Source organism: Melanotaenia boesemani, chromosome 5 (assembly GCF_017639745.1).
Source record: "Melanotaenia boesemani isolate fMelBoe1 chromosome 5, fMelBoe1.pri, whole genome shotgun sequence".
Taxonomy (NCBI): Eukaryota; Metazoa; Chordata; class Actinopteri; order Atheriniformes; family Melanotaeniidae; genus Melanotaenia; species Melanotaenia boesemani.
This window is the reverse complement of record NC_055686.1, coordinates 18938952-18962428: the sequence shown is the minus strand read 5'-3', so window position 1 is coordinate 18962428 and position 23477 is coordinate 18938952. Positions and strand designations below refer to the sequence as shown.

The window sequence follows — 23477 nt, the reverse complement described above, 5'->3', positions numbered from 1 at the left end:
AGAGTTTTTCTCCCAGAGGTCCAGTAACTGGTTTCCCTACACAGCAGTAAGCATGACCCTGTCACATTTGTTGTTATACGAAGGTAGTCAGACACATCATCCAAAGAAGCATTCCTATTCTAATAGATCTTATTACGATGCTTTCTGCTGCAGTTTGCATAGCTGAAGATAATTCAATGATTTTTTTTTAAAACATTAAACATAGTCTAAGTAAAGGGCAAATAAGATGATACATTTTCTGCAGCCCTCAAATGCTCTGAAGATCACTACAAAACTCTCCCAGCTGACAACTGACAAATGAGTCTAAAGGCTGGTACACACATAAGGATTTTCTGAATCTGAAGAGATTTTTGATTTGTTAGAAATAAAACAAATGAAGATAAAAAAAAAAAAATCAGGCATTTAACAGTTTTGATCTTACTGGGTGTGGTGTGCTCCGATAATCTCAACACAGAACAACACACACATAACGATTCTGTCCCACAACCGTTCTAGAATCAAGTCCTCCGAGCCAGAAATATTACGTGATCCAATGTCTTCTAACATAAACTAGGAAGACGAAACATAGCAACAACCAGAAAACACAACACCCTACATAATGAAGTAATGATGGTGGTCTTGCGACTATTATTAAGAGAAAAATCCAGAAAAAAAAATCTTAAAAGACTCAAGATAATCTGGTGTTTGCCCTCCTTGGTCGGGAAGGTGGGAAATCGGAACAAAAACATCCTGATAATCTTAATAATCTTTCATTCATAAAATCAAAAGTCAAAACAAAAATGCAACAATAAACATAAAAACAAATATATTTATATTATATTTTAGATCCTTTATATATTTGTGAACTCTTCATTTTTCTGTTTGGTGACTTTTCTGATACAAGCAACAGAGACTGATCGTGCACAAAGCCACAAACTTGGTGGTTCTTTTGATATGTGAAAAAAGCAAAGCACAGCCTCAGTATATAATAAACTTGTCTATCCTCATGTAGGTAACAAGCTACCAAACCATTTTCTTTTCTCTGCAACCTTGTCAATCACAGCATTGGGGTCAAGATCAATCTCAGAGGCAACAAGCTGTGACAATCTGACTGACTCTTTGCACTCAAATTCTTTATTTCTTTCTTTTGTGTATGTGTGTGTCCCAGTGTGTGTGGCAAGACTTGACAGCTCAGAGCACATTCAATGACTGAATCTTAATCAAATTTTAAAAGATATTTACTTGATGCACTAAAGTGCATTTATTATTGGAAATTCATTTAAAGAGTAGAATACAAAGACCAAGACAGGTTCAATAAGCATAAAGTCCACTTCTCAGTTATCCCATAAATGTCTCAATTTCTCCAAAAATGTGCTTAAAAAAGGGTATTATTAGGCAGATTTTAAATGAAATTCATAAAAGTCTAGATTAATGTTAAGTTGTCAAAATGGACTTCAAGAAGCCCCTCTGGCATTGATCCATTTTGAGGTAAACTATTCATCACTGGTTGGTCAGATTGCAAAAATTATATATATATAAAGCTATTTTAGATGTCAAATAAGACATAATCCTTGATTGCCTGGGTAATTTTAAAGGCCAATCAGTATATTGTGTTGTAGCTAAAATGAAAAGCCTTAAATTAATGTCTTCAAAATCAAAGTGAGCATTGCCAAACCACATGCAGTGTCTTTCAAAATCTGATTTGTAATTTAACATTTGAGAAGAGCAAGCTGTGACTGTGTGATGCAAATGGAATCTGTGCAGACTTGAAAGTACCTTGCATTTAGTAAGAGGCCTAGGCTTGTGATATATTATATTAATTAACCAAAATGGACCAATTTTGTCCCAAAAAACACGACTAATGCTTGCCTTTAACTTACAGCTCCTCATCTCACCTGCTGTGACTCCGTGTATTCAAAAGACCTTGCCTGCGACATGATGAAACCTGCAGTATGCACTGTGGAATATTAACTATAAGGCCCTAATTTCAGCTGTCAGATATATGGAGGTCAGATATATGCCGAGTCATGGGTCAGTTAACTGCTCTCAGAGCTCTTTCAAGTGAAGCATGTTGTAATTTCCTCTGAGTGTAACGTTTCAGAGACTTGAAATGAAGATGGAGGCAATAAATTGTCAGTAATATTCCACCTTGCCAGGTTAGTAATCAGCGACCTATAGCAAGCCATGGTCCAGCTGCCAACACTCACACAGTAAAGGCAATTGACTTTAATAGCATTCACTCATATTCACAACTGTCAAATGTGCTCATTTGATGTCTTTAACTTTCTTTTTTTTCTGGTAAACTTGTATTTATCTGTTATAAAGAGTAAAAACAGGAAAACAAACCAGGGTTAAGAAGAGAAAAATAATTTTTATGGCTGTTATATTATTCCTTTATCTTTCAAGACCATTTTTCATACATAGGCTGAACACCAGGCAGAAGTATTTCAAATTAAATATTTATGATATATATGTCAATTATTCTACTGGACCAGCTTGTCACTTGTGTCAAAATTCAAGTAAAAGTTGCCAAAATCACAAGAAAGTAGCATCTGGATTTATATCATTTTCCATTTGCACTTTTATAGCAGAGCTGAACCTACTGGCCATTTATGAAACGACTTTTTGACCCTTAGGACATACAGACACAAAATTACAAACACCAATAACAAGCATCAGGACAATGTTTAAACTTCTGTTTCTTTTACTTTTTCTGACCCAATTCTTTATTTAAATTTAATTTAACTTGTCCTGTCCAGTATTGTAGCAAGCCAATCCAAATGCAGACTGTTCAATAAAACTAAGAAAACACTGAATTACACCCAGCTTCTTTTTGTAAGACAAAGCAAAATATCTGAATCCTTCCATAAGTTTTTTTTTTTTTTACATCTTTTGTATACGTCATAATTCCACAGCCTTGCCATATAAGATGATGGATTTATTGGCAACAAATCAAAACAGTCAAACAATGCCAGCTTTCAGTCTTTCAACATGACTGAGTCACTGGATTTGGGATTTCCTCGGGTTATTTCTTTATAACACAGCAGGATTTCATATACCAAGCACTTATCAAATGAAGCATGTCGTCTGAAATTGAGTTCTTGAAACGAAAATGTGTAGACAAGCATTCCTGCTGAGGATTTTTTTTTTCTTTTTTTTTTTTAAGAAAAAGCTGTCACTTTTATTATTAAATCACTATGACCTTGAATAATCTCCCCACTTAATTGCAATCAAGCTATGTGAAAGTGATTGGTGCCAAGTGTATTAGCCTACTACAAACCATTCACACAGCAGGTCATAGACTTGCTAAACACGAGCGCTGCTAATGACATTAATCACGCTAGTATGCCATTTAGGGGTGCTGGAGCCTTTATAACTGTTTTTAGTCGATGAGAACATCTGACAGGGGTGCAAAAAAAACACTATCAATGCAAAATGACACTCACAGACACGCACACTGGTACTTTCATTAAATGCTTTCCTAAAAAGTCAAATATTTGGACACTGAAAACTTCTGTAATTTTAACTGTTTTCCGAATTGTTCACATTAAAGGTATTGGATGATAACTGGCTTAGAACAAAGACTAAGAGGTTTTATCTAAATTGCACATTTAGCACAAATTGAATAATTGCAGATTATTAAAATCCCTCTATTGAGTATTTTGGTAAAAGGTCTCCAGTTTATTAGTTTATTTCAGAAGTGGCCTTTGCATTTGTAAATTCTTGCTCTCAATCTGAACAAACAAACAAACAAATAAATAAATAAATAAAAGTCATGCTTGGCAATATTATAAAAAAGCATTGATGTTTACAGAAGGTAACATCCAGCCAGGTGAAGAACTGTCTTAGGAAGGTAGAGATACCAATTTCCAAGAATATCATAAAGTCTTCACAGAACAAACTCAGAAGGTTCATCATATTGCAAACAATCCTGAAGCCCCAAGACTGGAAAAGATGATTTGAAAGGAGGACCAGTTCTGGACCAACTTTCTTTTGGAAGGTAAAGCAAAATATATGTGGCAATTAATCAATAAATAAATAAATAAATAAAGAGAAAGAAAAAGAAATATTTTATAAAAAGATTGGAATGGCTCATGGTCTGGAGCTAATTACTTATAAGGCACAAAGAAGTGGATCAGTATGCTCAAGTATGGCCTCCAATGCGGCTTGGAGTAAGGTGAATTGTGTACTTTCAAACTGACCCAACACATGCACTGACAGCAGTCTTTGAGGTTATGGAAAAAAAAGGAAATATTTTGTTTGGCCAATCACCTGATCTAAAAGTGATCAAACAGCATTTCACCTGTTGAAGACAAAACTAAAGACCTAAGAACTAAGAACAGCTGAAGACAGCTGTAGGAAAGACTAAGCAAATGCATTACAATAAAACAAACAAAAAAAGTCAAGGTATTGAAAATAAACATTCTGTTCATATTTGTCCAAAGGTTGTGTCAATGTCAGTAGATTTTTAGGCTTAAGTAAATAAGTTTTAAGCAATTACAGGTGAAATAAGATACCTCCCTCAAAGGCCAAATCCAACTCAACAAATTCAATCAATCCATTCATTAAGCTACTATATTATTGCTTTTGAACAATGGATCTGTGAATTTATAACTAAGGTGTAGTTGTCTGGGACAAATCACTGATAAATAGTGATGTTCAAGAACAAATTGAAGTGTAACAACAGTGAAAATTTCTGAAAGGATATAGTAGAACCTGCTACAGCTTTTCCTAAATTGAAACTATATATTTCTTACTCGAAAGAAGTATAAAGAATGACAATAAAGGGCGAAAAAAGGTTTCACTCCAAACTGACTTTAGTATGAATGTTTTTTTTCTAAAAAGACTTTAGCAAGCGTTTAATCTTTGGCTCTGCTGGTTGTGATTTATTCTTTAGAAAGCTCATGAGTAATGGTGACAGATGATTTATCCATCCAACTGTCAAGCATTGTACGAGTCCATCTTTAAACATATTCTATTTTTTTTTTTCTCATTGTTTACTACTGCCTTTGTAACACCAGGTGTGGTACAGAGTAGAAAATAATCAACCCATTTTAATTGGCCTTTAACTACACTATATTTTGATAATTTCCAATTATCATGTTATTAATGAAATGAGAAAATGTAAATAAATTGTAAATGTGGTAAATTAGAACAAGAAAAAGGTAGATTTAAATTCAGTGTGTACAAATTTAGTAGGACAATGCTGTTCTATGCTTGAATGCCTGCTATATGGAGGTATACAACTACAAAATGCTGCAGCTGCTAAGCCCTTTAGCTAAGAATTTATTGTCTTCTTTTCTTCCTTCAGTTTGTAGCATTTGACTGAGCCAGATCTAAAAAAAATAGCTTATTGTCAGAGTAAGTGAGGAGTTATAGACAGGGGGATAAGACAGAGTTGGACAAAGATCTAAATGATGAAGGGATTTAGTCAGTATCAGTATCTCTGATAGCAGCTTGCATCCTTTTTCCTCTTGTTGAAATGACTTATAGTGACCCTGTTCCTTCCTGGTGTGTTTTGAGGTCTTGAGATGGCACCAAAAGAGTCAAAGGAAAGATCAACAGCTTTGTGTTATCTGTCTGACCAGACTCGACCAGATATACAGCCAAGATTCTTTTCTTTACAATGAAAGGGTACACAATGCCAAAGCAATCTGTATATTGCTGTTTTGGAGCTGCAAAATCCAAATTAACAAGTGCACTAGAATTTATCCCAGAGTGTATTTAATTTATTTGATCTTGAGCAACAGCTCATATCAAAGTTGATGGGCTTATCACTTGTGCTAGAATGAAGTTGATAGTCCTGTAAACCATACACAAACAGATCATTTTAGACTACTTCATGCACATAAGCATTTATGTAATCAATGTAAAACTGCCTTTACATGTCAATAAACTGAATTTCCATGGTTTCTTTTTTCATTAGTAGAATCAACTGCCTGATCTTGATTAGTCTGAATTGCTTTGGACAAAATGTCATTACCATTTTGTCTTCCATACCATAGTTTTGAAATAATCTTTCTCAATACTGTGTTTCAGCTGTCATTTATTGTTGCTTCTCCCAGGGAAGCAATGTGAAAGCTATTATCTTACATCTGCTAAAAGGGTTACAGACAAGCTAATTTAACTACTTATTACTACTTATATTTGGGAATGAGGTAAATTAGCTCTTTTTTTTTACTCATTTTGCTCTTTTTACCTGTGTGCGTATTTACCTGCTTTTCTCTCTCTCCTATGGGCGGCTGGAATTGTGAATTTCCCGAGGGGGTCACCCCAAGGGATTAATAAAGTTAAGTCTAAGTCTAGCTGAATGTGTGTAAAAAAAAAAAAGTTACATCCATTTATAAACGTTTTTCCTATTTCTTCTCAAGAAAAAAAGTCCTTAGTTACTCGCGGTTATACTGTAATAATGGTTAATAAAAGTTAAGACTTGCACATAAAACATAGCTGCCACAGTGCACGTGCATACCAGTAGCTAGCTAACATGAGCTCCCAACTAGCATAACAGGCTGCGAAATGTTATAGCTAATTTCTCAGATTTATTTGTCCGTGGTTGAAGCTGGGATCCAAGCATGAGCATCTCCGGCCTAGTTGTCAGGGCAGCCAGCAAGCGGCGCTTCAGTCCCAGCTCAACTGTTGGCTACAGCTGAAAATGTCCATAGAGGATCCAGTTACTCTACGCCCCATCTTAAGCCCCACTCATTCCGCCGTTAGCCGTGGGACAACAGAGGAAAGTATAGGATACTGGTCGCCGCGAGAGTCAGGACTATACACTAATGTAAGTGTAAGATTAAATGCATTTTTATCGCTTGAGAAAACGTTCGGAATATCTTAATTTAAGCATATGCAAATTCCGCCTTTGTTCGCCGCTTTGTCGCCAGTTAAGAGAAAAATAAAGAGGCGTCTGTTGTCGCCATTGGTTTACAAGCTAAAAATACTGGACGTAAATAGCTTTTATTGTTTAATTTAAATAATAATCTATGTTCAGCGGAGTGTAATAGCACCTATGGGTGCTCTTTTGCCCCAGAACCGTTATACTATGAAACTTCTTTGCTGTCTCCTTCTCGGAAGCCTGTTGCTTTCTTGCTCCATGGATGTTAGACGAAGGAGGAGGAGCTGAGAAAAGCGGATTGTCCCGAATACCTTGGCGACTGGATTCAAAATACTAGCAAACTCGGACTAGATTTGTTAGCTGTATCATTGTTTATTACACGCTCTGTCAGCATAAACAAGTAAACAGTGTCGTACTGTAACAAAATGATCAGAGTTGATTTTTTAAAGGAAGCTAAGTGACCGATAAAATGACAGCTTGTTGTTATTAGCTATCTGTGGTTGCTGCAAAGCTGCTGCGTGCCTTCAACAACTTTAAGACATAAACTGCCTTAAAAGCTAAGATGATTTGGCTTAAAGTTCAGTTTGTAACAATAAAAAGCTCCCGAGGCCTTGTGTGAATCATTACAAGCTACCTTAAGAGTAAATCATTTCTAGTTTTACTGATGAAAAATAGCTATACTTGCAGTAATAGACAGTGAGTTACACACTCTTTAAAAACACCTGTAACATTTGTATTGCTAGGGCCAAATAGACATGGCAATGAGGTCATAATGGAGCATAAATCAGTACATGAAAGCAAACAACAATAGATAAATCCAATGGATATCATACTCCATAAAACAAGGGGAAATATGAAATATACAGCGACATATATATATATGCAGCTGTAATTAACTTAAACCACCCAGAGGTGTGATTCTGCAACCACAATTAGTGGCTACTGTAACTATTTTTGGACTATACAGGGTTTACTATTATCAGACCAATCTCCTTTAACCGTGCAATGTCTCTCTCTGAGTCATGACAAACCTGTAAACAAACCACTTACTACATTCACTGCGTGGAGGTGGACTGCCATCACATCTCAACAGTGTTTTGTCAAATATTACTTTTAGGTTTTAGAGGAGTGAAGTACCAGCAGGAATGTTTATGATCTTTATAACGCTGTGTTGTGCAAGTTCTCTTTTTCTCTAGCTTTTCAGGGTTTACTCATGCCTGGCAGAATTGTTGCGCAATTGGTCAACACTGTTATACATTGCAAAACTGCTGTAATTTGGTGAGCTGACAGAATTTTAAATCTCATAATCGGCATACTCTGAATCAAGGAACAGTGCTCTATGTAAACTTTAAAGACAGTTTTGAGCTTTGAATTAGTCAGTCCTTAGAGATATGGTCATCATATGAATAGCAGTTGAAGGAGAATTCTTATATTACCATCAAGAAATGCATCTCAAACTACTTTTATGTTCACCTATTGTAATTCCCAAAACATCCATGGGAAAAGGCCTTTAACTGGATATTTAAATTACTACGTAAGAATGGTGTTATGCTAGTTTCATATGTACTGATAAAACTGTTTGCCTGCAGAAGATTGTTAATAAGAATGATGTTTAACATCTGATAGCATTAAATGGATGCATGCATTTTGTGAATATTCTAATGTTTATTAATGTGATCCAACTAATATAAACCATCTGGTGTTAACCCATCAATTAAAATATTAGTCACATATAAGCTATCTAACACTTACTATAGAAGTAAGAAAGCTGCGCAAATTAGTGCTCAGATATACCTTTTTGTGAACTTTTAAGAAATAAAAGACATAACTTAGTGCATTGGTCATTTTTCAGGCCTTGAGAAAGGAGGACAAATCAAGTTCACTTGAGGGTCTAAAATGATAGAAACAATGGGTAAGTAATTCTTTTCTTTCTGATTTCAGCTAAACTTACCTGATTGGTGCACTGTAGATGTAAAATTAAAAGTAAATTGAAATAAGTGCAATTCAGTTTTACAATCAGCAGCATGTGTCCATGTATTTTATTTTTTAATTTATTTTATTTCTGTGTCCAAATCTGAGTCTTTATTTTCAAATGAGCAGCTTTTGCACTGCAGACTTCTGTTAAGTTTTCTCAACCAGCATAAGGGTCCTGGGTGGCTTTCAAGGCTCGTGGACTGCCAGTTGCCATCACTAATAATGTGTCTATAAATGAGATTGTTCGTCCAAAACGAGATTTTTCTTTTGGCCAATTTGTCAAGCATAAAGCCAAATTAAAGCCTGCCGGATTTGTTATTTAAAACTAGAATTTGTGGTCTTTCTCAAGACTTTTTTTTGCCATCTTCAAGGGCCACAGTGTCTTTTGAAACACAAGTGAAAAATGCTTGAAGGCTACATGTCACGGTCTGTTGAGACTCATTATTTACATTTAGGTAAATACGAATGAAAGTTATAGAACCATTGGCGATTAAAAAAAAAAAATCCGCTCAGGCTCAAGTATTATTGGCCTATTTACAACCTTTGTTCAAACAACAAAGCTTCTGAGAGTGCTTTAGACCATGTGCATGCCCTGTTAGGTGTTAGTCACAGTTGGTGAGTTTCAGAAATTGCTTCATTTTTGCCCAGGCGGATGTCTGTCTGGCCCTTCTTCACTAACAAGCCACTCTGGAGTTGCTTGATTGCAGGGCTTATGCAGGGTCCAGCAAGCAAACAGTGGAGGACCTGGTTTTCTTATCTATTTTTCCTGATAGCTGTTCTATGCTCCTGTGCAACCCACTATTGACCCTAACAGCAAAAAAGGAAACATTGCTTTTCTAAAAACAGTGCATTGAGAATGGAGTTTTTTCTTGTATACAAAACCTGTGGCGATTTTGATATAGTAAGCTCTGTTGAGCACTAGTGAGCCTTAGCTAAGCCTAAATTTGTGATATGTACCTCTATCCATCATTACTCCTAGCTTTCATTTACAGGTCATTGTTAAACATAAAGAAATGCATCTCTAAATGGTTATGAAACATTATTTTTAGAAGCATATTGTCTGTCTAAAATTCTTTCCCACCTTCGCTATTTTCTTTAATAAACCACTGTCTCTCCCACGCCTCGTTCTCCCTGCGTCTACACCTGCACCTTGGCCGGCACTGTCACTGAAATATGTGACGGCTTACAGATACGCAGCGTGCCTTGCAGGCAGTGGAGCGACTCCAGGCCAAACTGAAGGAGCGGGGGGAGGTGCCAACTGAGGAGAAACTCAGCCTGCTCAAATCAGTGCTTCAGAGTCCTCTCTTCCACCAGATCCTGGCCCTGCAGAAGTCTGTCCAGCATATCAAAGACCAGGTAAACTAAAACGTCAAAATTTGTTGACAGCCCTTCCCATAATTTCTCAGATTTGTTGTTTGTTCTTTTACAGTAATGATTTAGTTAAATATCTACTTTTCTTACATTACTTTACCATCCGAAGCCCAAATGACTTGACACACCAGAAACACCCTTATTAAACACTCTTATAATAGCCTGTGATCAATTACCAGATATGATTTAGAAGGTTGTAGTCTTCTCACTGAGGTTCAGGCAAAGGATCATGTTGAGTAAATGTGGGGAAAGTTGCACAAAAATCTTATATACTAAAAGTTCCCATGAGCATAGTGGTCTCCATTTAGCAACCAGAGCAGATGGGGTTTGGTGATAAAGGTGAGCAAGGATCTGATGGTAACTCTGGGTGAGCCCCTGAAATCCTGTGTAGGAATGGGAAAAAACTCCCAGAAGGATGGCCATCTCTGCAGTACTCTACCAATGTAAGCTTGATGGCAGAAGGACAAAATGGCAGCTTTTCATCATTTAAAGATTGGAGATAAAAAAAAACACAAACTTAAAGTCTGCTATAAATAGAAGAACTTTATGATGGCGAGAAAATTCTCTAGCATGATTAAATCCTGTCTTAACAAAACCAGGCTCCTCTTATCATTTGCCCTATACTACCCTTCCCAATCCATAATTAGGTTGGTCATATGGCTTATGTTCTAAAAGTACAATGGCACCAAAGGACACAACCAAAACATTGCCGGAATGGCTTAAAGGCAACTTTAAATGTACTTGAGTGGCTTAGTGAGAGCCATGTCTTGAACCCAATTAGGCATCTCTGGTGAGACCTGGTGATAGCTGTTCATTGACACTGCAAGGCCAAACTGACACTGGAAATTCAGAGGATATGAGGAGAAGAAGGGTAGAATATCCCCAAATTAAGGTGTGAAAGCTTTTTATTTTACAATATGATGTGTGGCTGTAATTGCTGAAAAAGGGGCTTTGACTGCACATCAGTAATGGATCTGAACATTTGCTTTTTTTCTTGAATGAATTTTTTTTTGTCTGCATCTTCACTACTTCATGGGTGAACTCAGGGATTCTGTTGCTGGCTCTTGTCACCGTGCTCTCCTTCTCCTTTCAATCCCCATCTCCAGAAGTGTTTGCTGTTGTGGCTAAATTGCTGTCAGGGTTCACACAAGTCAGATAAAATATGGGTACATGAGCAGAGATAGTTGGTCTAAGTCAGGGGCTCTTTTTCAAACTGATTCTCCCCATTGAGAATTGAACATTTTAGTAGAGGCAAAGAGCTTTTAAGTCACAGTAGAGGGGGCCAGGGTAAGTGTTTGAGAAAGAGACGAAAATATGCGAGTTATGCAGTGGGAGGCAATGGGCTGCTCCAGCTTTTTACCCCTTGATAAATGTGGATCATGAAAATTCTTGTGGCATTTATGTGCTGTGAGAGTTTTAAGTCATGTAAAAATGTGCAGAAATATGTATTTGTGTGTGTTGCACATGTTTGTCAACTTTGTCAAGCTGCATTTCATCAGAAATTCCCTTCAAATCTAAAAGTGGACCTCTTTCTGTGCTATAACAATGATAAAAAGACGTATTTTAGAAAAAAGCAACAAATATACAGTACGAGTGTTTGCGTAATCTCTGTAGAGCATCCCAACCCAGATGCACTTATTTGACCCCATAAAGCAGAACCAATTTGGAGAGACGTTGCATGTTGTGTTTTGTTCTGAAACAAGAGCCAGGCACAAACACACACTGTCCATCTTCTTGTGTCTGCCCATGTCACTATGGCGACAGGACCATACTCTTCAGTGAGAAAGAGGCCGCCGCCACTATGTGAAGTGGAGCAGAAACAATTTCTTAAATGTGCAAGAACCAAACTGGAACTTTAATCCTCTTAGCCGGGCCCCAGCTAACAAAGCTCATGCATGAGGACAGCAACTTAGCAGCATGCTACACTAACTTATCCCAGCCCACAGGGTTTTGTTTGTAGTAGTTTGCACTCACATGTTCTGTCTAATGGAGTTTGTTTCTGAGAACTAATAGGGTTGTATTTATAAGGAGGTATAATTTACATTACAAGCTCTGAATGTTGTACATTCAGCTTCTTAATGTAAAGTTCTAAGCTCACAAGGACAGCTTTAGTTTGGCAATGCCATAGGCCAAATGGAGTGTTTCTGAAATTATTGCTGTGCATTGTGTCTGTCCTTTTGAATCCAACTCACACAGTCATAACGTTATACCCTTTGGCTAATGAAATTGGGAAAACACTTTCTTTATGTAGCTGTCTCGTTCATGTAATTCATCTGTCACACAACTAAAGTCATTGCAGTAATTAAAATCCAAGCATATTAAGGCATCCAGATGGCCTCCCCCTCCATGATGGAAATATTGTATTTGGACCCTAGTCATTGTTGGAACATCAGTTAAGAGCTATTATCTCCTGGGGGATAAGGCTGCCATAGATCCAGCTAATCATGGCCGGATAACAAGCTATCTGCTGCCCCAGTGGTTTTAGACAGTCAGATTCAGGGCTTTGTTGTCTAAAATTAAACTTGGTAAATGTTTATGTCCACTGTAGTACTAAGTCCGAATGTCTCTGTTTTTTTAACCTTGGATTAAAGCCAGCAGTAGCTGATTTGCTCTGGATTGCTCTGCTGGACTTTAAAGTAATTATCTGGCCCTCAAATATAACAGACAACATCAGATCTTTTGTAAATGATGTCAATTTCTATTCTCATTTTGATCTGATTTATTCATTCTCATTATATTATTTAAATGCATGTATTTAGGTGGAAATGCAAAGTCATAAAAGAATCCTTGAATATATGTTTAGGGTTTAAAGGTATAGCAACATTAAGAAAACATGGTTGGGATGCTAATTTTCTTCTTAAATGATTTATTGTATTTTTTTTATCTCTACAGGGAAGTGTCCCATCATCAAGAGGGAGCGACTTCAATGATCACGACCCAATAGCGAAGCCAAATGGCAGCCATGTTTCCTACTCGGACATCTCAGCTGCGGCATGCATCAACGGCAAGATGTCCTCTGAAGAATTTGAACAGATCATCCACTCTATGGCACAGGTATAACCAACTGAAATGGACATTTTTCATTAAGTTTACCAGCTATTATGAATTTCTAAGTACATTTAATCTAATGTAGTGACGTCTTGTCAAATCTTTTTGAATTTTGAGTAGATTTATTATGTATTTTTGTGTTTCACTAATTAAACAAATATAAATAATCACAGACAATCAAATGTGCTTATTTCCCTGGAGGCACTACAGATAAACTTCTCAAGCTTGCTTGTAGTTTTGATGCTATGTAAATGTGTGTAAATGTGGTGCAGGGGCGCTATGTGACGCATGTGGAGTTGCAGAAGCCAGTGTCAGGAGGTCTTGGCTTCAGTGTGGTGGGACTTAAGAGCGAGAACCGTGGAGAGCTTGGCATCTTCATTCAAGAAATCCAACCAGGAAGTGTTGCCTACTGGTATGTAACAAACAACATGACATAATTCATAAAAGCAGAAGAGCACTCTCAGGCTTTGGGAAAGATAACAATTGTTGAGTAAATAGAATAGAAAAGACACAGAATGAATTAATTAAAGAATATTTAAACATTTTCATCAGGGACATCTCTTGGGGCATTATGGATATTGAAGGAATTGGCCAGTTATCAGAAAATGGCAAGATTGGGCATTTCAGTTGCTTCAGAATAGTTTTCTTAAGAAATGTGGAAGCTTAAAATATTTCCTGAGTTTTATTCTTTTATAAACATTAACAGAAATATACATTTTACACGTGTAAACAGCAGGATGTACAGAAATATAGCCAAATCAGTAGAAACACTGAAGTTGCTTAACACAGGAATAAACAATGATTCTGCCACTTAAATTATACTAAACTAGCACAAAGAAGATGATAATTATTTGATCAGAGGCTCCAACATTAGTACCATTATGTCCATCTACCTTTATTATGTGACACCTGTCTCTTGCCCTGACAGTGATGGGAAACTCAAAGAGGCTGACCAGATCTTAGCCATCAATGGTCAGCCCCTGGATCAGTCAGTGACCCACCAACAAGCTATAGGCATCCTGCAGAGTGCTTCAGAGAGGGTGCAACTCACAGTGGCAAGAGGGCCAATACCTCAGCTGACCAGTCCTGCGGTGTCCCGCACACCTTCTGCAGCCAGTACACTATCAGCCAAATCCAGCGCGGTATGAATTTGTTGACACTATTACGTTTTTTTTTTTTTTTTTTTTTGCATATATATTGGAATACTGCACTCAAGAACCCACCATTTTTGAAATCTACAACTAAGTTTTATATTTTGCCTAGCTGTTTTTGTTCCTTTTCTACTTTCAGTGGCAGCATGTGGAGACAATTGAACTGGTGAATGATGGTACTGGTCTGGGGTTTGGTATTGTTGGAGGAAAGACTACAGGGGTTATTGTCAAAACTATACTTCCTGGAGGCATAGCTGATCAGGTGACCTTTTAAATATGTCTTTATTTATTTATTTTTTCATTATTTGTTTCATTATTAGTAAAATAAAATGTGTTTTTTCTGCCTCAGGATGGGCGACTACGCAGTGGGGACCACATCCTAAGAATAGGAGACACTGACCTGTATGGCATGGGCAGTGAACAGGTGGCCCAGGTCCTTAGGCAATGTGGCAACAGGGTGAAGCTGGTTGTTACCAGGGGCCCTGTGGAGGAGACTTCCTCTGCCGTCATGTCTGTGGTACTCCCCACTGTCACTGAGCAGCAGGTAAAGGAGGCTGTTTCACTCTAAGCCAGAAACATAACACATGAATATATTGACACAAAACTGACTTTTTTTTAAGTTGGTATCCTAAAGTAAAACAGTGTAATGCAATGCCGAGAATTCAGAATTGTAAGTTTTTCATCTTCAGTTTTATGTTGTTGCATCTGAAGCATCTTCATCTTCTGTAACTGGCACTTTGTAGAACAGACATCAGTTTATGTTCTCCAAAGCTCTCAGAAGTAGTAATTTCATGGCCACTCTGTATGTAAACATGACTAATTTTCAGTGACTCACAATATGAATGACAAATATCTTGTTTTTTCTTCCTTTAAAAGCTTACTGGTTAGAGCAGTAAGCTGAACAAGGCATTTTCATAACCACATGATGCAGTCAGCTTGTCTTTCTACTGTTGTCTCATGAGTCATCCTTTACTTTTCTTTGGTTATTTGTGGATGCGAAGTTGTCATTCTGATTCATCTTTTCACAGGGCAGTGAGGAAGAGGAGGCTGAGTCATTTGATGTTAGCCTGACAAAGAATGCACAGGGACTGGGAATCACGATTGCTGGTTATGTTGGAGATAAAAGTTCAGGTGAGAAATTCAAGATTTAGTTATTCATTTTCCACACAAGATCTGGCAAAATAAATAAATAAAGGAAACCACAGCGTGCAAATACTGCAGGACATTATGACATATATCGGTTAATGAAGAGCAGTTGCTAAACAAGCATGAGGCAGAGTTAAATAGATCTTATGATGTACTTTAATATTTTAATTAACATTCTGTTTGTTATGGTATTTCTTTAGTCTGAGATCACCAGTGATATATTTTCCCTTATTATTGTCCACCTTAACCTTATGCTATTAATGGTATTGTTATTTTGTATTGTGTTGTTTTATGGGGCTGGCATTGCCCTGCCAAGGGACTGAAAACGGAAATTAGCTTTGGCTGTAATCTTGGATATTTACCTTTATATGTTCATTAATATGCATGGTCCCTTTTATAAATAAATACATAAAGTTAAAAAAAAAAAAAATGGATGTGAATGTACATTTCATGCTGTATTTTATGTAATTTTCTAGTTTCTTAACAATGAATCAGATTTGTAATGTGTTGCTTTTGATGAACCATATTCTGCTAGTTTGTAGTTCCTCAAACTTAGCTGTCATCAAACTGTAATAGCTCTTTGTAAGAAATGAAAACCTCTTCAATATCACTCATTAATTTAACAACTTGTTCTGACTTTTCAGAGCCCTCTGGTATATTTGTTAAGAGCATAACAAAAGACAGCGCTGTAGATCAAGATGGCCGCATTCATGTTGGAGACCAGATAATAGCTGTAAGTATCGTAATTATTCTCTTTGTAGCAGTGTTGTCTCTGTTGTCAGTGACGTGCAGTGAATGGTTTGTATGTATTATAGTTATCATGTTTGCTCAGTCAATGTGGGAAAATTATGAGATGTATAATTCTGAATAATTCACAATTAACTGATATGTCACTTTCTATTAAGTGACTGAATTTAAAGTAGTGTTTAATTAGCATTCTGAGCAAATTCATTTTTAATTTCATTACTGAAGACAATTATAATCTAGTGTTTGTATAATGTTCTTACAAACCCTGCTTTTGTTCTGATCCTGTGGTTTATGGATGCCTGCCTTATAATTGTCCTGATTATTTCAACTTATTGCCTTCTAAATGATCTAAATAGGTAAATGAATCGGTCAATTGTTGGAAATATTTAGGTGCAGTGATGTGTTGTCTGTATACCACCTGGTGTTTACCACAGCTTACATTAATCTCTTTCAAGTAAGAATATACTTTGCAGTTAAGCACACTTAAACTGTCTAAACAAGCTCTCCTGCCTCATTTAATCCATGGGCTCGCAAATGATCGCCCTCTGCAGGTCGACGGCGTAAACATTCAGGGATACACCAATCAACAGGCAGTGGAAGTGCTCAGACACACCAGCCAGACTGTCCACCTTAAACTGATCCGACGAGGCTTCAGGCCCGATGAGATCCCCCCCGCCATGGCCCCCAGTGCCACTGTCCTGTCTCCTTCTGCCACCATCCCAACCACTGCCACCGTGTTGAGGGAGCTGGAGCTGGAGAGGAAGACGTCTGAAGAGCCTGCTCAAGGTAAGAAAGATAATCTTTTTAAGGATAAAGAAAGAAGGGGAAAAAACAATATTAATTTTAGTTGATCATCTTCTCATTTTTGGTAATTTTTTTTCATTGATTCTTAAAATAGAGGGGGGAAAAAAAACTTCATTTGAGCATTAAAAATGACTCAAAAAGCAACTTAGTTGGCACAGCATGTAGTTTGTGCACAAAGGAGTGGTCGCTAATTCTTGGTATACCTCTGACTGAGAAGAGATGAGTTTTCAGTAGTGAAGCTAAGTGCACAAAATATGTTTACAAATGAGTGTAAATATGCCTAGTTCAGCGCAATCTGTAGATTAGTTGGTGGTACTTAATCTATCAGTCTGTACTGCTGTTCCTGTCTTTCCTAAAAATTTCCCATTATATGTTACTCTGATCAAACCTGATATCAACATGTGTCCAAGGTGATCTAATCAGAATTAAGTCAGTTCACACTAAACATAATCCTTCAATTTTTGCCTAAAATGGGTTTTTATGGATAAAAAAGTTGCAAACTAACTATTTTACTGGACCCATGCTGATGTAACTGGACTGTTTTTATCACAGCATGATCTGCTACTGGAGTAAAGTATAGCTTCAAAGAAAAATATAATTTCTGACTGGTTGAAAATACTGTAAATGTTCACTGAATCTACAGTGATGATTGTAGCCTGGAATGACATATATCATTAAAGTCTAAACAAGCTCTGCTTTCCAATGGTGTATAACATGTGTAGGCACTTGGAAGGGAGACTGAGCTAAATACATATTTATTTGTCATGTCCCGCCCACAGGACGTCTGGTACCAACGGGTACAAATGCATTCCAACATGCCTCTTAAAAAACCACTTCTGATTGCATACAAAATATTTAAAAACATTTGGGAAACATAAAAAGAAGCATGGAATTATAGATTTGTGATGTAGCATAGCAGCACACCTCTGACTAAATTAAATTAACCAGAAGCTTTTAAACTCTGTAGTTCTTATCTCGCCCAGCCTCTGAAGGAAAGCTTAGAAATGGTAAAAACATAAAAACCACAACAAACAGCAGTTTAGCAGCAGAAATATGGCTCCTTGGCTTTAAACATTTGGAGCGAGTCCCATTAAAAGGTCATCAGAACTTTGGTGCTGCACAGCTGCTTTTGTTCACCATTGCTGCAGATATGAAACATTAAAGATGAGCACGGGGTTTCTCTTAATGATACATCCTGGGAGTTTAGATGCTGCTTTTTACAGAATCTTATCTTTTCTGGAAACTAAAAGAAGCAAGATCACATCCTAGTAGGATCTTTGCTGCTTGTGCAGAGGTGTATCAGAGAAGGTGGTCCAGGATACCTTTACCTTCACAATGTTAAAATAATGTGGCCACAAATCTCCCAGACCTCCTGCAGGATCTGATCTGAATGCACCTACAGTTTATCTTGCAACACTCTTGGCTTCTCTATACCTGATCTGTGTTTCACTCTGATTTTTTAAAACCATTTCTTGGACGCCCTTATGACATCACAGTCTCATTTCTGGTTGACATTCACTATCAGTGCACCATTGTGGAATCATCACAGAAACTCATCTTCTGCTTAATACTAAGAGTTTTGTCTTTGAACTTAAAACTATAAAACTACACACTCCTACTTTAAGGACTTTGTAAAACCATTTCACTTAAGTGCTACCTTTCTTAAGCTATAGTCACCTTCATGAGAAAATAATCCAAAGATTACTATCATGTTGCTTAAACCTACAACAGATTTAACTTTCTTTTTTTAACGTTTTTTTTTTTAGAGATTTTCAGATTATGTACAACAGTTCCACACCATGAAGATGGGTATAGATTTACTTTCACAGCTTCCTGCATTTTTATAAATTGACATTAAACAAGACAGACAGTAAACCGAAGGATGCTTGTCTCCAGTTGTACTGACAGGACCTCCAGGCTATTACAGGAGCAAGAAAAGTAACTTGCATAAAATGCTTAGTGTCAGTGGTAGATGGAGACTGGAATTGATTATATTTAGCTACAGGAAATTGTAGTTCAAAAACCTAAAGAAAACCCCCACAGTCAACAGATAACAGATGAAGACTTAGAGAGGCAGTATTTCTTGGCTGCTGTGAAGCATTAAAAAACAGTTAGGGTTTTGTTTCTGGAAAAAAAGATGAAGGAAAAAAGACTTGGGCAAACTTGCTTCATCAGAGCTTCAATGGTTGTGCATCTGGAGATCCCTGGGTTTATAATCAGAAATAGTAACTCTAATATTTTACAGGAAATGATTTCATTATTGCCTTGGGAATTAGTAATGAATGGAGAAACCATTGACTCACTCACATAACTGCATTTGTCTGGCACTACCAGACTATAATTTTGGTGTGCAATAGTCATTAAACAGCTGGGATGATGGAAGGATATTTAACTGCCTCTTTTAACTGTTGTCATGTCAGTTTTAGGACTGTTGATTTCTTTCCTCTATCCCAAAATACCAAGTACTGGCTTAATGTGGGTACTTAAAAGATGCTGATGTAAACTATACTATAGCTTGCCTTAGTCCATGAGTAGTAATTAAATGGATGGCCAGTTCTGTGCCCTGTGGGAGCCTGAACACATAAACAATGGCATGAAGTTCTTAAAAAAGTACTAGGATCATTAAACATATATTTTAAATCCTGGTATATTTACAGATAACATCAACAAGGGTGATTATATCCTTATTACATGAACTGAGAAATGAGATGAAATGAGATGCTCTAATAAAGACAATGTGATAAAGTAATAGTGAACTGAATGAAAAGTTGATGTTTTTACAACTATATGTAGTATTGCAAGCGAGCACATTATCTTTTGGGTGCCTGTATTGTTTTTGTCTGTACCTACTTAATCAGTACTCCTACCTGTTTCAATATATGTTTTGTGTTGACAGTCACCTCAGATGAGAGGCCGCTCCAGACAATGAGTGACGGATCTGATGTCAGCCCAGTGTCGGATCAGCTAACAGAAGACAAACATGGTAGGAGGCTGGGATTCTTTCCTGCTGCGTGCTCTCCAGCAGAGATACTGGGCACACATTTGACAGATGAGGGTGTTGGTTGACAGGATCACATTGACTGACTAGCAACACACAATGTGAGGAAAGATGGATGCTGTTGTTAGTTTCCAAGAATGCAGTCAATTTAGATATTTAAATTGGTACAGATAAAAGTATGGATGTTGGTCTATAACTCATGTCTTAAGTGTTTTGTATAAAGTTAGAAATTTAGGTGCATCAAAGATTTGTTTTCTCTTTCTACTTTTTCCTATGAATACTAATACCCTGATGTTTTTCAAGCATTTAAGCTAACACCATTCGAAGAAGAAGAACTGATGAAGAAGTGGCAGGAGATTCTGGGTCCAAGTAATGAAGTTATAGTAAGTTTTCTTTATTTATAGTACTTTCTGTTACCCTTAATTACGTTCTGGCTAAGCTGGTTTTGAAATTTGAAGAAGGATATTACTCACCAGACATAATGAAAAGCTATTGGCATATTAAGAGCTCATATAATAGCAAATATAAAACGGTTTCACATGCTGATGTGTTGCAATTCTTTCTTTCCATGACAGGTGGTTCAGGTGGAGAAGTTCACTGAGAATAGTGGCCTAGGCATCAGTCTGGAAGCCAACAGTGGGCATCACTACATCCGATCTGTCCTTCCCGAGGGACCTGTTGGGCGCTGTGGCAAGCTGTTCAGTGGAGATGAGCTGCTTGAGGTAATTTGCTTCTTAGCTAATGTGTTGGATTTTTTCAGAGATGTAAATCTTGCATTTATAGCCTCTTGGTAGAGGATTTCTTTATAGAAATGGATGCAGATCACTAACATATATGTTCTTATACATATCTATTTGTTTCATATCAGTAGACACTTGTTAATGTAATAACAGGTAATGTGGTTAGCCTTTTGTTAGGTCATGTTTGGTCACATGAGAAATCTGGCTGGGAGGACTAGATTCTAGATCGGTTGCAGGACAGTGTTGTTATGTGTGTGTTGTTCTGTGCTGATATTATCGGAGCACACCACACACAGTATAATCAAAACTGTTACATGCCGGATTTTTTCTCCTCACATGTGAGATCTTGACCAGAAAAAAAAAAAACTCATCAGATTAAAAAAAAAACTTTATGTGTGAACCGGGTCTCACAGATTGTTCACTTCATCCTGTGAGAGTGTTTGAGTGGCAGAAAATAGACCCTGTGATTCTACAACAAAAGAAACACAAATTTTTTTCAGTGTGGACATAAAAAACAGGATATTTTCTTTAACAATTCTAAGAATTATGAAATACTTCCTACAGTCTAAAAGCAGCATATATAAACAATAAACTGTGCTGCAAGAAGTTATGTGTGAATGTGTCTTGCAGTGTCAGGTGTCTTCCATGCACCAATCAGCAGACAGACAAAACTCAAAAATATGCCCTAAAACTGTGGTAGAGATATTTTCTACATGACACATGCTTACAAACAGGCAAAAATAAGTAAGTTAGTTGAAGCGTTAGATATTAGATACAGGGTCACAGAGGAATTGTGAGGGAAAAAAAAGTCATGCAACAAAGGTCTACTGTGGGGAGAGGTCAAACTGGGGCCTCAGGGACGGTGAGGGGACTTGTTCATGCCATGAACTTGTTTCGTAGTTTGTTTAAAATAAAGTGTATACTAACTTTCTTCTTCTTAGGTCAATGGTATTTCCCTGATTGGCGAGACCCACAAAGAAGTAGTGAGAATCTTGAAGGAGCTTCCACTCAATGTATACATGACATGCTGCAGGCCTGCTCCTGATCTTCAGACTGATGCAGATTCTGCCCAACCAGAGTCAGAGGTTTTATCCACAGCTTCCAAACTCAAGGTACTATATTTGCATTGCTCTGCTAGAGCAAAATATGTTCTATTGTATACCTATTACTTGCTTACTTATTACAAGACATTAAAAGCGAATAATATTTGATGTTTGTATTTATGTGTAAAAATTCATTAAAGTATATCTTTTCATTCTCAAAGCTAAAAATATGTTCTCTATATTACCTTTTGTATTACATTATAGAGCCAAATGGATATGAGTAGTGCTGGAACGTCACACTCCCTAATGCATTATGAAACATGTTTCCCTGTCCATGCATATAAAGGGAAGCAATATGATCAGAGAGTGACACCCCTTCTCTGTTGTTGCCCATCAACTGTTATTAGATGTGCTCTGCTGTCAATCGCTTCATTGGCTGACTACACTGCCAGTCATGATGGATTAAGACTCAGTGATAAGCAAGGCAGACTGCAAGTTTACTTAGACCAATTTTAGCAATGTCTCAGCAGTAGCCAAAATCATTTGATGTAGATATGAGACATCAAATACAGATTCCCTTTGGGGAAAGGGTTTTCATTTGTGTAGCTTTATCTGTGATAATGTACTAAAGCCCTAACATCCCAAAGATATTTCCCTTTTATGCCCTGCCAGAAACCTGAGCCAAAAACAAAACAACAGGGTAGGAGCCTATGGGATGGGAGGGAAAGTGAAGACGGCATGGTGTTACATTGTGATTTTGGGCTTTTTCTTTTTGCAGAATCCAGTAGACCTCAGCAGTGCACTAGTTGCTCAAGACTCTGAGGTGAATACAGCAGCAGCGGCACAGGATAACGTGTCAGAGGAGGCAATAGGATCTCCTATGGCCATGTGGGAGTTGGAAATCCAGAATATAGAGCTTGAAAAGGGAGAAGGTGGATTGGGATTCAGTATTTTGGATTACCAGGTGGGAAATCTTACCCGCATATCAGGCTTTCTAAAAAAATATTTTGCTTTGTTTTTTTTGTTTGTCTTTTCTTTTTTATTTTGTTTATTATTATCTTTTTGTATCCACACTTTGTCCATCCATTCCACAGGACCCAATGGATCCTGCCAAGACTGTAATTGTGATTCGCTCTCTGGTTCCCAATGGTGTAGCCGAGAGTAACGGCATGCTGTTACCAGGAGACCGTCTTATGTATGTTAACACCACAAACCTAGAGAACGCCAGCCTGGAGGATGCTGTCCAGGCCCTTAAGGGGGCCAAACTCGGCAAGGTCCAGATAGGAGTTGCCAAACCACTACCTGTAAGCATCAGTATTAGATTGTTTGCTTTCACCTTTGCTTTAAAACCTGTCTGAAAATAGACTGTGGCTTGTAGGTGTGTGTGTGTGTGTATATCTCTTGGAATTAGAGTTTTATATTTGATTTATTTTTCTGTAATAGTTGTGCAGCACTCCTGTGGCATGCAGTTTTGAATCAGGTGTTTTTTGTATCACACAAATTAGTATCCAGTAGTGATGGTTCAGCTTACACGAGCTTAAATTTTTCATGCAGGAAAAAGGTGTGGAGGTAGGCTGCTTGGTGTAGCATTCCACACTCTGATCTTTCAAAGGAGGTGGTCAGCCTAAAATGGTCCACACCTTT

General features: G+C 37.3%; 1 protein-coding gene across 17 annotated transcripts in view; it reads left to right on the top strand.

The window, feature by feature from the left end:
* The first annotated feature begins 6463 nt into the window (after window positions 1-6463).
* The window catches only part of LOC121639482 (multiple PDZ domain protein-like), a 42573-nt gene continuing 25559 nt past the window's right edge, over window positions 6464-23477 (top strand). For 8 of the 17 annotated variants that reach the window (XM_041984736.1, XM_041984741.1, XM_041984730.1 and 5 more), the window contains exons 1-17: window positions 6471-6757; window positions 8664-8723; window positions 9975-10141; window positions 13049-13210; window positions 13477-13616; window positions 14133-14346; window positions 14495-14617; window positions 14705-14899; window positions 15384-15486; window positions 16146-16234; window positions 16800-17034; window positions 19949-20035; window positions 20354-20433; window positions 20626-20772; window positions 21732-21902; window positions 22612-22797; window positions 22928-23137. In XM_041984736.1, the coding sequence (XP_041840670.1) occupies window positions 8708-8723; window positions 9975-10141; window positions 13049-13210; window positions 13477-13616; window positions 14133-14346; window positions 14495-14617; window positions 14705-14899; window positions 15384-15486; window positions 16146-16234; window positions 16800-17034; window positions 19949-20035; window positions 20354-20433; window positions 20626-20772; window positions 21732-21902; window positions 22612-22797; window positions 22928-23137 (2325 nt within the window). In that variant the 5' untranslated portion in view covers window positions 6471-6757; window positions 8664-8707. Of the gene's footprint in view, window positions 6758-8663; window positions 8724-9974; window positions 10142-13048; window positions 13211-13476; window positions 13617-14132; window positions 14347-14494; window positions 14618-14704; window positions 14900-15383; window positions 15487-16145; window positions 16235-16799; window positions 17035-19948; window positions 20036-20353; window positions 20434-20625; window positions 20773-21731; window positions 21903-22611; window positions 22798-22927; window positions 23138-23477 lie in introns of all 17 variants that reach the window. The other 9 variants (XM_041984729.1, XM_041984733.1, XM_041984727.1 and 6 more) reach the window with 3 other exon arrangements.